At 37.0% G+C, this 15030-nt stretch overlaps 1 protein-coding gene across 4 annotated transcripts in view; it reads left to right on the plus strand.

Annotated features, from left to right (window-relative positions):
• ATP2A2 (ATPase sarcoplasmic/endoplasmic reticulum Ca2+ transporting 2) overlaps positions 1-15030 on the plus strand; it is a 79477-nt gene that overhangs the window by 23646 nt on the left and 40801 nt on the right. For all 4 annotated transcript variants that reach the window (XR_010918225.1, XM_067539619.1, XM_067539620.1 and 1 more), the window contains exon 5: positions 1349-1487. Coding sequence is in view for 3 of the 4 variants with exons in the window: in XM_067539619.1 (XP_067395720.1) it covers positions 1349-1487 (139 nt within the window). In the remaining variant the exon portion in view is untranslated. The remainder of the gene's footprint in view (positions 1-1348; positions 1488-15030) is intronic.

Consider the following 15030-nt stretch of genomic DNA (forward strand, 5'->3'; position numbering starts at 1 on the left):
CCTTTATACAATTCTGACATGTACTAGAAAATCTTTGGCATCTGATGCAAGTCTGGAAAGGTTGATGTAAGTTTTGTACAACTAAAAATCATCTGGTTAGAATGTCTATACTCAACAGGGCAGATTTAAGATGTCTGTACTAATATTTTTCTTCATTTCTCATAATACTTCCACTGGCTTGGATTAGCCATCAGAGTGGAACCCCGTCAGAGATCCTAGCTATGTGTTTGGGCAGCTAGGCCTTGCTGCTACCTGTGCCAGTGTGGCCCCACAGCTATTTTTAGTGTACTAGATCATCTGATCCAGGCATGTATATCTATTGAAGCTGGGATTTGCACCTCCACACTGCATTGTAGACAGACCTATAGATAGATGCTTTAAGAAAAGAGAGAAAAGTTTGTTTCTTGTCATTTTTAAGGTCTAATCTTCTGTAATTTATTCATAGCTTAATTATGGAAAGATTCAGTTTTTTTATGTAGACACTAAAAATATTTAAAATTTCTGTTTGTACTCTTAACTGTATTGCTATCTTTTTTTTTTTTTTTTAAGCACCAGCTTTGACACTATATCTGGGAAATTGTAGGTACTTTGTTGGCAAGTAATGGGTGTGAAATGTCATGTAGTATCCTTACTTTACAAGTGCAAAGAAAAGAGCTTTTGGACAATAGTTATTTCCAAACTAGATAACAAAGGAGCTGTTATAAGTGGATGTGTTACTTCTCCATGCCTCTTAACCAGACAAGGCTTAAATTTGGAACAAAGACCTAAAGGAGGGTTACAAGAGCAGTACTGGAGGAAGTTTAATGATAGGGAAAAATCCAATCTTAATTTCTATCAGTAAATAATGAAAACACCAGACTGATGTTTGATGGAGGTATATTTGAGTCTCAACGGACTCCTTTAGTAAGGCACAGCTGAACTATGGGTACAGTCATTTTGTTTTTATAGATATTTCTTCCAGAGTGTTGCTTTGCATCAAAACATAACCTTATGATCCTTTAAACTTAAACTATATAAACCACATGATTTCCAGCTAACAAAGCATAAGGGACATTCTTGAGAAGTAACTCTACAAAGTTCAAGGCAATGGCTTCTAGACCTTTAAGGGGCCCTCTAATATCTGAATTCTATTTTGAACCTCATTTTGAAGTTGTAACCATATAATGGGGTGGGTCTCATCATTATCTTCTATGTTAATGAACACAGAATTACCGATTAAGTAGTGTTCATGTAATGCTATATGTGGAAAATTAGAAAGTTGACCATTTTAGTTAAGTCAGAATTGACAGAACCTCTTGCTTTGAAAACCTCACATCTGATTTTTTTTTCGTCTTTCTTCTTCTTTCAGGAAAGAAATGCTGAAAATGCTATTGAAGCTCTTAAAGAATATGAACCTGAGATGGGCAAAGTGTATCGACAAGACAGAAAAAGTGTACAAAGGATTAAAGCAAGAGACATTGTCCCTGGTGATATTGTGGAAGTAGCTGGTGAGATGCCTTTTATTAATAATACAGATTACAAATGTCTAAAGGGCCTTGTTTTTTTTACTAGTTTGAGGTTCTGGATGAGATTTTGAAAGAAGCATGCATAGTGCAAGTTAGGCACCCCGTTTATGTATTATTGAAAATTCAACCTCCTCCATTCATCTGTAATTACCTTACTTTAAATGAGTACTTGTATCCATGAATTATCTTAGATTACAATTACCTTTATTTGGTAGACATAAATGCAAAGGATGTCCTGGCTACTAACTGGATTACAGGTTTTTAGTAGCTTTTATTTTCTCTCGCTGTTGCTTTGTGAAAAACATACAAACAAAAAGGAAAAATAACTGCACAGAGTAAATTTAACAAAACCAAATTTTTCTCTAATCTTCCAAATGTCACCATTTTATATGTTACTGGCAATAGTTGGTAATTTTCAAATAGGTCTTTTTTTATTAATTGTGCATCCTTTTAATGTTTAAAAAATGCCTGTAATAAAGCAGGATGACTTCTGTTGAAACATTGGTATTCGACTTCTAATCTTGCATCACTTTCTAAAAAATACAAACAACATTCTCTTATAATTTAGAGAGACTGCCATCTTGAAAGTGAAAACACGTAGTGTTGGCTACTTTTAACTGGACTGCCATTGGTTATTGGTTATTAGTTTTTGTTTTTGTTTTGAAGGATTTTGCTACTTAGTTTCTGTGCAAACAAAGCCCATAGGTGAAACTTGTTGAAAATGTAACACAAATAGTTGTATTCACATTTTTATAGGCCCTACTGGCAGTCTGATGAATTGCTACTCTTTTTTAAGGTAATTTAAGCTGTACATCAACTTTTCTTCTGATCCTTCTTCCCACTTTGCCACTTTAAGATAGTAGCCATTCAGAGGTGAGATAAAAGTGACTATCTTGCTATTTTTAATTAATATGCAGGGAAAGTATGTTCTCAAAGTGAAGTTAGCGTTGGTTCTTGGCCTAGCTTTTACTCCTTCAGAAACTTTAACATTCCCTAACCCTGTCCTGAGCCTCTGTCTTGTGCCTGGCAGCATGCAGTTATAGTGAGCCTAGTAATAGTAATTGACACTTCTGGGATATGCTGGGATCCCCAGTCTTTCAGTGCTGTCTTTCCTGCTAGGACCCTATCCTGATCAGTGATTGGCATTCTCAGTGTCTCTGTTTGTTTGGGAGACACCCATATAATAGCAGACAAGTGTAAGATCTCCTCCTCCTTCAAGAGCAGATGTCATAAAAACTGTGTCCCTCCTACCTCCATGTCTCAGTCACAGAAACCTTGAGAGATACAGACATTTCTTACCTTTTTATGGTAGGTAGAGACCATTACCAGTATTACATCCTGCCTTTGGCCTCTCTGCCATGCCAAAGGTCTTACCCAAAGTCCTCTTAGCTGTCACTACCCATCTTTGCCAGATGAGAGTATCGTTTTTCTTTATCTGGACAACTGTCTTTTCAAATGTTGCTCATTTCTCGAGGTACAGACAGCAACTTGCATAGCCTTATTTCTCTTCCACTCGTTGGGGCTTTGCCTCAATTTAGAAAAGTCTGCTCTCACTCCAGTTCAACAAATAGACTTTATCGAGGCCACTCTGGACTCAAGCATACTTGTCCCAGGACAGATTTGCCCCTATGTCCAGTCTCCTCTCAACAATACAACAGAGCCCGCAAACCACAGCAAGAGCTTGCCTGCAACTTCTGGGCCATATGGCAGCCTGTATGTTTGTGACACCCTTAGAAACACTACACTCGTGGTGTCCTCAGGTCTGGCTAAGAACTTTATCAAGAGGTATCTGTACTTCTGAGGGTTATTGACTCTCTAAACTGGTAGAAGGTACCACAAAAGGAGTTGGGAGTTGAGTTCTTGGAGTTTCTGCTCATAAGGGTAATCGTTACACACACCTCCCTGATAGGCCAGGACATGCAATTCCAAAACCTTACAAGTCAGGGCAAATAGACCCCTCAGGAGTCAATCTTCCATATTAGTGTATTGTAATGAACCACTCTGAACTCACTTGTCAGCACTTCCTACCCCACATCAGGGGCCACTCAGTCGGAATAATGCTGGACAACAGAGCGACAACATATTATATCATTCTTCACGGAAGAGAAAGATCCCGGTTCTTATGCACTGAATCTATGGAACTGATGTGTGTTGCACTGCATGCAGATCTCAGCAGCTTATCTCCAAGAACTACAGAACACGGACTTCCTCACAGGCTTTTCAACATGGACCACAAGTGTATTCCAAGAGATGTCCTACCTGGGGTCAGACACTTCTGGTTCAGGGAAGGGCATGATCGCAACTTGACAGGGGATGCCCCAATCATTCCTTGGCCTCCCATATTGCTAATACACTTATCCCTCAACTCCCTTATTGCTCAAGCTTCTGAAGAAATTGAAACACCATTGTGGCCAAGATAAATATAGTTCTGAGAGCTGATTTGCATTTCTATGTCCCCCTCTCTCCATCTTCCCCTGACAGCAAATCTCCTCACCCACAAAGTCAGGATCCATCACCATCCAAACCTCTGTTGCTTCATGGCCAAAAACCCTCAACAAGGAAAACGTACCTGCGGAAATGGAAACACTTCCAGACTTGGTATAGTCCCTGATCTTTGCCTCCTCTTTAGTCTTGTCTTACACACATTCTTGATTACCTGTTCAATTTAAAAATCACAAGATTATTGCACCTAGCTTCCATTAGAGTTTTTCACTCCATCAAGAGGTTTTAAGTCTTAACCCTCATAGTGGTTGGGGGCAGTGGTGATCAAAGGCCTGTTCAACCTCTTCCCACATGTTAGGGAACCAGCTCCATCATAGGACCTAAACTTAGTCCTCAGTGTACAGAGGAAATTCCTCATTTGAATCCATGAGGAGCTATTCCCTCCTTCATCTGTCCCTTAAGACCTCATTCTTCATAACCATTACCTTGGCCTTCCCCTCTGTCTTGGAGTCTTTCACTGGACTTCCGTGGGTGAGAAAGAACTGGACTGCTGGAAGGTCTGCCCCAATCCTATATACTCTCATATCCGAGCAGGGATGGGCCCCCAGACATTGTTGAGAAAATCTCTGATCTAGAAAGTACAGGCACGTGCACACCCTCATGTGGAGTTCCCATAGGGATGCTGTTGGCCAAAACCAGATACAAACATCAAATGCTGATTATATTAACGGCTTTAATAGACCATGGATTTCAGTTAGTGTCACACTTTTCTCTTGTATTGCACGTTCTGTACGTCTGACATCATACAGTCACACTCAAACTTAAACACAGCCTTTTTTGGAGTTAACCTCTAATTTACAAACTAATGGAATGAAAAGTTCATGAAATTGAACATCTCACAATTACAGTGGGTATGGTGCATAAATTGCAATGTGGTTGCACTGCAAACTGCCTTCCAGTGCATTGAAGGGATGTCTATTTGTTCTTTGTTGCTTTCCAGATTTTTTTAAACTTTCCTTGGGAAAAGTAGTGTGTATAACTGTCATTCATAACATTGGTGGGGTTTGTAAAATCAAGGTTCTGCTGTATTTATTAGTTGTAACAGCAAAAGGTTGATTCTTTTTCTCAAGAGGAGACACACAAAAGTGATGGACTTTGGAGCTAGAAGCTTACTGAAGAAATTTTGGAGCTGACTTGAATTGCCAGAAATAGAAAAGTAATCTCTGAAAGCAATTTGCTTTGTCAGAGGGACACATTACTTTGGTATATTACGCTGTAAAGAATTATTAATAGAATTGCAAGTGGTTAAGCAACCTAAGGGTATATATTGCATTTTGGAACATCCAAGTGTAGGAATATACTGACTGATTTTACTGCATTGCCAGTTCACTGGAGTTGCAGGTGAAACTGAATTGCATGTTTTCAGCTGAATGACTTTTGTAAAATGGAAAAGACAGAGGCATCATGTTAGGTGAGCCTCTTTTGGTTGCTGGTGGGGCAAAGAACTCTCTGCAAAACTACACATGGAACACATGAGAAACCAGCAGGCTTTCCACAACACCTCAAGATCTCCTTTCTGTGCCGTCATTGACTAGTGTGGGATTTTTCAGAATATGCCAACTGCTTGAGAATTCTTAAGAATATTGCCCAAGGCCAGAAAAATGTTCTAGAATGAAATTATATATATTAGTGGCTAAAATTACGGACATTGAAGTGCAACTTGAATTAAAAACAAAATGTCTTCCTTGCTCCTTAAATGGTAAATGATGCAATAATTTAGTTTTATTGTAAATCTGATTTAACTGATTCAGCTGACATTTGCATGAAGGTTCATATCAGTTACACTAAACTGAAAGAGACATTTCAGAACATTACACTGTTATGGGAATATTTGGAATGCATTAGTCACGCAAAACCATTTGTTTTTTTTAATTGTCCACTTTTCTTAGGACATTTGAGGATTGCTGAAGATATATTTAAGCAAAGGCATTCATTATCCACCTCTTTCTATCCCGAGCACTTGGAACTTGAAGTGAAAGTAGTCTTGCTAAACTTGACATTGCTCATTTCCTTGGCACTCATAATCTGGGTTTTATTACAAAATCTGTCCAGAGAGATGAGGCTGGGCTGCAAGTGAAGCTCTCATTCAAGCAAAAATATCAGAAATAACAGGAGTATGACAGCTAAGCTTTCTTGAATCTTTACTTTAATGGAGGACACACTAGAGCTTTAAAGACCTTGCTTTCAAAAGGCCTGATGTGCAAAAAGTGTATTTGCAGCCTAATTCATGAATGAAGTTGCCATAAATGTACAAATTGAGTACAGTGGGCATGACCAGCTAAATCTTTAGGGTCAGCTTTTCCAAAAGCGTGCCTGCTCAGTGACTCTGATTACGCTTGGTAGGAGTTGCTGAGTGCTGAACTCCCTTGAAAATCAAGCCTCCGTTATGGAGACTGAGCTCTTCTGAAAATCTGGCCCCAATTGGCTAAATTTGTAATTGCAGGTGCAAACTAGATGTGCAAGTACACAGTCTTGCACTTGCAGTTGTGTATCTGAATTGTACTTCTAGAGACCTATTTTTGCAATAAATCTGTTAATTTAGTGACCATATTTTCTGATAATTTGAAGCATTTGTGTGTGTTTGATACAAGATTAAGGTGGTGAATGTTTGGGTAGGTAGTGGTCTTTTATATGGGAGGGTTTGGTGTTATGGTCTGGGTTTTGGTTTTTGTTTCCTTTGTTTTTGGGTAGAGCAATTAAATTGTACTGTAGGTGATGGTGTGTGCAATCAATAATCGCAGATTGGATACTGGGTAACTTTTTAAAGCACTGATTTAGGTGCTAGCTAAGTTAATTGAGTCCTTTTGTTTCTTGTAAGAGCTTTATTCCAAACTTTTGATACCTAAATAAAAATAATTTCACTCCATAAACACATTTTTTCTTTTTCCCTCCTACCAATAAAAGCAAAGGGCATGATATAATTTGAAGTTGGGAGTAAGAGCTTTTTAGAATTATAGTAGATAATTTGTTCAATTAGATTCACTTACGATCATGATTGCACTAAAAATAGGAATAATTCTACAGCTATTTCACATTGTCCATGGTTGCACATAAAATTGATATTTGGCTTTTAGACACTGAAGGCAAATTCTTTAAGCTCCTTTTTCATTATCTGGGACAGTCAAGTAGCTGCAAATGTCAATAAATGCTATACCTTACTATAATTATTGAATAGCATGCATGTATGGATACCAGTTGGAATACTGGTTATAAAAAGAAAACAGTTTTTGTGCCCCCTTACAACAGAAAACTCATATTAAACTTATTGGTATTTGTTACAGTATAGTATATTCAAATTAGCAAAACTGAGTTTTTGGAAGGAAATGTTTTAAAATTTAGTTATTTGTCGCATGATCATATTGTTTAAATCTGGTTTGCAAACAATCATCTTATAGATTGTGACTTAAGTATTCGGTTGGCCTCTCAATTTGCCATATTTTAAACTACATAAGCATTTAGGCATTAGAGTCTACAAACGCTCTTTCTTGAGTAATATTGATTTCAACTTTTTTTTTCCCTTGGATATTAGCAAAAATTAGTTAATACATTTTGAATTCAGGTGACTACAATAGTTATAACAAACATTCAAGATCTCGCCCCTTAGGGCTTAGGCTCAATACACAAAGCTGTAAAAATATTATAAATGCTTCAGCATAATATGAATTCAGATATGGAAGCTATACATTCTGTACTTTTAAATACAGAAAATAATACATTAAATTGTTTCAAACAAGGGAAAGCTCCTGGCTGGGTAGAGAAGAGCAGTACTATGTAGCATAGTTAGTGTCAAGACTTGGAGGTGAGAGAGACTGTGTGCATGCCTCTGTCTCAAGTGTAAGAGTATTTGGATGGCCTTTGACATGGTGTTTGCAAAAAGATGACCATGTAGGGAAGTGACAGAGCACTTCATACTAGGATACATATCTGGGCATGGAATTCTAGGCAGAGTGCCAGTGACATTTGTATGTCCAGGCAAGTGTGGCCCACCATTGAGTGGTGTAAATAACCAGGTTGTAGGTTTTTCCTATATGTCAGTGACATCTAAATTTGAGGTACTTTTTACAGGTCTTTCAGAGTAGAATAATAATAATGCATGGTAGTGACTAGCCCTAAAATATTCCTTGGTCAAGAGGAGTTCTGATTCTAAATAGTCAGTTTATATTTGGGTCTGATATAGACAGAAATCTTGTCAGGAAGCTGTAGATTAACATTGCATTGTTTTAAAAAGCTAAATACTTGCTTAATTTACTTTATAAGAATGATTTTAAAAGAACTTTGTAGTACTGCAATGTTTAAATTAATTGTTCTCTAGTGGAGTTTGTTGTGAGCTAGGTTACCCTAAAGACAATGAATAATGGATTACATTACCACTCTTGAATTAGACACACCTAGAAATAGTTGGTTAAGAAGCCAACTTTTTTGCAATCACTGCAGAGGATGGAGAGGTCACATACCTCTTCTTGTAATTTTTTTTCCTGTTAATGGGCTTCTGGAGTTATATGGGTGTCAGTTTACAGTAGCTGAAATGCATGTTGATCTCTGAGAAGGAAGGGGCTGAGAGACTAGTCTGAACATCCTTTCAAAGTGAAATAAAGTGAGTTGAAGACAAGGAGGGCAGTTGATTAAGACTTAGATGCCAAGTGAAGACACTCTTGGTAGGCAAAACAATGGAGACCATGACCTACATCTTTATATGTTTGAAGCCTCTACAAACATTACTTTTTAAAGCCATATCTGTTTCAGGAAAATAGCATCTTTCATACAGGGTTAAGCAGAGATCGTGGAAAACATGCATAATTTTGTGAGACAGGACACATTTATATGGGAGGCTTTTAAAAGCTCACACAGCTAATAAAACTTTATCTTGCAATATTATCACAGTAACTGAAGATCAGATATTTAGAGGACTGAGTTAATGGGTTTGGAACATATGCCTTAAGGTTTATTCACTGACTTCTGGTGGGCACAGTTCTCAGTACTTTAGTATTGAAAACAAACTTGGTGTAGCTTAGTAACCTAGAGTTGATGAACAGAACAAATATCCAGATGTTATCCTCAAATGACTTTTCAGCTTTACTGCTCTGCTATAGAACTTGTCAGTTTTAAGACAGTCAAACTTCCTGGAATTTGCATCCCTCTTACTGCGTAACTTGTCCATTTTAATAAATTAAATTTTTTTCCTTTAAAGATTTCATTTTAAATGTTAAATTTAATTTAGAATTGTCACTTGGTGTAGTGAAACTGTTTAACAAGTACATTTGATACAACTTAGTCTTCAGTTGTCAGAGGTTGGGGTCCATGTGAGCTGAATCCTCCCCCAGAGTGCTCCATGGTTGCAAGAGTTCAGTAACTCATTCACTTCTTTTCATTATGACCAATGGACATCCAGTGTTGCAAATCCACTGCCCCCCAAAACCCCTATATTCTCTCATGCACGGAGTCCTTGTTTTGTAATCAATACGTCCATCTTGTGTGGGCTTCTGGGATTTCCTTTTCTTCCCCAACTTCCTATTTACCAGATCTTTCTGCATCTGCCGTTGGGGATGAGCAGGCTTTAGCCCTCAAAGTTCATAGCGGAATCAATGAAATGGTTGATCTTATTCTGCTCTTATAATTTTTTATGAAAATAAAGTGGACTTAACAGAGAATACTACTGTGAGTTGTATTTCTGTGCAGCTAAACATATCTTATCTATCCATTCCAACATATTAAACCAATCTTCATATTTAAATGACTAAACTTAGTCTTTGAGAGGGCTGTAAACTTGAATTGTATAAAAGTCCATTTTAAAAATCCATTCTAAAAATATCCATTCTGGAACAAATCAAATTATATTCTGCCACTTCAAATAAATAAATTAGTATTTTAACTCTTGAAAATTGACTATTGATTGTAGTGTGTATATATACTATTTAGCATATGTTTTAAAGTGTGTTGTAAAAATGCTTGCTGTAATAAGTTCTCCTAAAAGCAGTCTATACACACCTTTCCAGGTGTACTCAACTGTAGCAATATGAAAAAAATTCACTGATGTTCGTACAGTTGAGGAAATTCAGGAAAAGATTTTCAGTTCACCTTTTAACATTAGGAGTGCAAATCTAGGCTCTTGTGGTATAGCAGTTTGTTACAGCATTGGTTTTTTAATCATGTATTTTAGCTTATTTAGAGCACTGATCTTAAGTCAAAACTCTTATTTTCCGAAGGTAAATATCTGTAACATTGACAAATGTTCAGTGGATAACACCTATATCTGGCTGTACAGCCTTCAGCAGGAATTTTGGTTGTACACCATTCAGCGGTCGTTTTGGCTGTGTCAAAGGCTGTTCTTATATTTCAGGGGCTGTTTTGAGACACTACGTTTGAATTTGAACCTAACCTCATTGTGCATCCCACTGATGTCAGTGGAATTGTCAGAGGTTGAAACCATGGCAAAACCAAGATGTGTCACTTCCAACACGCATTCTTAAAAAATGTATAAAGGGAACCTTGAATTTAAATGCTTTTTCTAGGTCTTGCAGCATGTCCCTTTTGAGTTACTGAATTATTAAGCGTAGCTAGAGAGAACGAAGCTGATTTTTGAGATTCATAACGTATCTGCTCTCTCATACCCTGAATAGAACTGATACTTCCACAAACAGTATTGAACAAAATTCTTGAACATCAAAATAATATTCTGTTAATACCATAATGCCCTGGCAAATTTTTATTAGGGTGAAGAAAACTTGCTGTTCAGAACTAGAGTACTCTGACAAAATACCAATTGTTTACCTTTCATTATCTGAACACATGCACCTGTTAGCAAAGTACTGTACGTATTGTTTGCTGCTGCTTCAGTGCTGAGTTGTGCCTGTCATCCATTTATCTGGATGGGTATACGGTGAATCTGAATTGCACTCGCCTTCTTTACTATGTGCTTAACAAAGAAAATTAAGGGGTGACTTGATCAGCCTATAACTACCTACAGGGGTAACAGACGTTTGATAGAGGACTCTTCAGTCTAGCAGACAAAGGTATAATAAGATTCAATGGCTGGAAGTTAAATCTATACAATTCATACAGGAAATGAGTAAATTTTAAACTGAAAGTGTAATTAACTATTGGAACAACTTACCAAGGGTGGGGTAAGTGGATTCTCCATCACTGGAAAATTGAACTAGAGTATATCTTTTAGAAAAACAGTCAGTCTCAATTTACAAACAGGAATTAATTCAGATAAATCTTCTGGACCATATGCAGGAGGTTAGACTAGTTGATGACAGTGGTCTCTTTTGGCCTGATGCTCCTGAACAAACAAGCTGCTCTTTTGTCACTAGATTAAATTGGTGATTGCTTTGGAGTTCCTGGTAACTTACATGTGGGTTCTACCTTCTCCCTTTCCCAAAAATCCTATTTCTTTTATATTAAATCACATACTCCAATAGGATAATCAGACTTCTGTATGCATTGTATAAGTTTAATTGTAGTATAATTGATAAAAACATAGATGGTACATGAGAATATTTTTTTGGATATTATCCAGTCTGTATTATTCAATTTAAATGTAATCCACCCCCATTTATATTTCTCATAAACACATGCTGTTTTGTTTCTCTCTATGGGTGGTAATTGCAAGCAATATTTGTTAGCATAGTTAGAACTGAAGGGACTGTGATTGTTCATTATTATAATCTCCCTCCTTTCCCAAAAGAGAACACTTTTGGTGGTCTTCTTCTTGATCAGGTTAAGTCTTGATATTCCCTATGTTCAGACCTTGCATATTCATACATGACTTCTCTTCTTAGGGGTGAGGAGAAGAATTAAGTTCAGTCTCTTATGAAAGGTTACTATACAGTAGTGGTTAAACTTAAGTTTTCCTGTTCTGACAGTTTCTGCAGTTCAACAGCATTCACTATTCTGTGTCAAGGAAATATTTCTCAAACAGTTAGTTTTTCTTGTGTTTGCATATTCTAAGGCTGTTCCCTGTAGTGTGTGGGCATAGAACTGCTTTTTAAACAGTAAAGACCACAAAGATTTTAGTACCTAGATTTTAGTGTCTGTATAACAGAAGTACTAATAACATGAACTGTCCTAATAGGTACACATGATTAAAGACACTACTGCCCCAAAGTAACTGTTCTGGAGTAAATACCAGTTTCCAGAAGAAAGAACAAAATCTATGGACCCACATTTCCATCCCAGTATAAATTTTAGCATGACTGGTCCCAAACTGCATTTATTTTTCAGAATTTTTAGTTGGGGAAAAAATTACATGGAATTAACTAGACCATGTATATATGAAATCTCTCATACATCTTCTAGTTTGCATTTATTAAATACTATGTATTAACAATTGCTGTAGCTTTAAAATCATATGTTCTCCTTAACTAATTAGTTACTTCTGTTTACTACCACACAGCTGCTGGGCAATTTACTGCTAAATATCTTCCACTGGGATGCTGTTTAATTGAGAGGATCACAAATATATCCATTTTATGGGTTCCAAAATAACTGCTCTAGCTGAGGATCTCATTGTGTTAGACTAAACTGTCTGAATAATACCTTACTCACAAGAACTTGTAATATTTGCTATAAACTGTTCTTAACCCTTTCACTACAATGCCTTCCTAGGTTATGTTGTTACTACCACTTTTTTAAATCAGTATTTCATTAGGATACGTATATCATGTATATTTGACAGTAAAGGAGGAGACTTCTGTGGGATTTGCCTTGGACTGTGTGTGCTGCAGCAATGAAAGAGTTTGTTTGCTGACTTGGGCAAAATGTTTCACAGTTGGTGTGAAAATTCTATCTGTTTTCCCCTTATTTTACTATAGCACAAGTCCTGGAGATTAACAAACTCAGAACTTGACTATCTAAACCTTCAGTGGTCCCTTCAGCACCTTAAAAACTGCAGTTACTAACTTTCAAATCAGTTCTATTACAATAATCTTTGAGCCTTTCTGTATAAGCACTCCCCTACCCTCAACATCCATGTTCCCCTCTGGATACTTTCAGTTTATGCTGGTCTCTTTAATTGATACCCAGAATTGGGCACTCTGTACAGTCTACTTTTTCATGGTCCTCTCTACCACTCTGAAATATTGTCCCTATTCTCCAAAATTTGCCACTTTAATGTACTTTGTCTGTTACTTCCAAAAGCTTAAAGATTCCCACATACATCCTATCATTTTAGTTGAAAACCTGTAACTAACGGGAAAAAATCCCATTTCTTGATGATGCCATGGACACTTAAAAAACCAACAAAACAACCTGTCAGTAGAATCAATATGGGCCTAGAATTGTTAACACTGAATATAAATAAAAAGAAATATTTATGGCCATACTTGGCATATTTGAGTTTCTCTGCAGAGACTGAAATGATGACTAAACTATTTACACTTAGCGTTGTAAATAAAATGTAGTCTTTGTAAAAGGCTTTTTTATTCCATAATGAAATCAGTGTTGCTGCAGTTTCAGGGATTCAGAATGCTATTTTGTCATTGTACTCAGACTGTCCATTCAACTTTGGGGATTTGTGGAATTTTTTTTTATGTTGTATGAAGTACCTAGGCATGCAAACCTTGACATTTCTTGGCAAGCTTTCAATTCAGGGGTAAGAGACATCTGGTTAATTGAACACATTAACAGCTCTATGTATCTTAAAGCTCCCTAATGTGTTTTGAAGACTGTCTAAATACATCAAACAAAGCGGCTTTCTTGGGAACCATTATGTTTTCTAATGGAGAAATGGCTATTCCTAAGGTGTTTTGAACATTCTTTCATCAATCCCTTTTCACTAAACCAACACTAAAATTAGAGTGTTTAAAATATGCAGGGTTTTGGAGATAAGAAAGGGTTCCCCACAATCTAATGAAAGTTTATTAGCTTGATTCCACCTAACAGTGTGCACCCCAAAAGTGTAATGGGAGTCTGGAATTCAAACTACAGTTCAAATAGTGTTCTAGGTCCCATTTATATTGAACCTGAAACACTTACCTACCCAATCAATTTTTAAACCTGTTCAGACGAACAGTTAAATATATGATTTGCTGGGTGATGTTCTAGCCTAGAATACTATTTATTATTAATCTCTGCTTTGAATAGACAGGAAGTAGGAACTTTTTTTGGTCCAAAAGGTTTTCTAGATGGAACATGAAAGTATGATGGTAGTGGAAACCCTAGATTGATGATGGGATATATAGCTCTTCAGTGCTGGTTTTACTGATATCCAAATTCACAGTGACCTGCAGATGTTACAATTGGTGGTCTGGTCTATGTCTGATTGATTTGGTGGTTTCAGCCCAGTTTTCAATGGACAGACTTTGCATTGGCTGTGAACAAATATGCCAATTCTGAATGTTTGAGGAAACTGAAAAACCCTCTTCCCACAAGGTAGTTCCTCAGGTTGTGATACATTGGCCGGGAAGTCAGTACACTCAATTGTGTAGTGCGTAGAGACATTACTCTCTAAGGTGGCTTATCTGGCATCTTAGTGTGTGTATCCTGGTAAAGTCCTATGTCCTGATTTGAAAATGTCTGTCAATGTAATAATGCTGCAGTCTTCAGCAAATATGGGCCTGATGGAAATATGGCATGTCTCCCATTGACTTAAATGGTATGGGATTGCAACCTGTATCCTTGGTCATCCCCAAAGTACCTAGATACTGCAATAAATTGTAGTGGTTACTGTTTATAATGTCAAAATTTTGACTCCTATCTCATAGAAAAAGTTGCTTCATCTTTGTGCCTCGGTTTTCCTGTCTGTAAAAAAGGGATAATACTTATTTACCTATCCCACAGGGATGTGTGAGGATTGATGGTGCAGAACATGAAATCTGCAAAGAGCTATGTAATTTTTAAAATCTTTTTGCTTACTTGCAGAACAGAACAGTTTTTGTTCTGAAGGAAGAATTTGAGTGTTGGGGTTGGGAATATAGAGGAGGAAACAGATTTAGAATAGTTCTCTAAGTGATTACTGAAATGTCAAATCTATGTACTGTATTGTGGCACTAGTACAACCTCAGTGTTTGTGTACATGATGTCT

Source organism: Emydura macquarii, unplaced genomic scaffold (genome assembly GCF_026122565.2).
Source record: "Emydura macquarii macquarii isolate MOO-44397 ecotype Brisbane River unplaced genomic scaffold, CSIRO-AGI_Emac_v2 contig_554, whole genome shotgun sequence".
NCBI lineage: Eukaryota > Metazoa > Chordata > Testudines > Chelidae > Emydura > Emydura macquarii.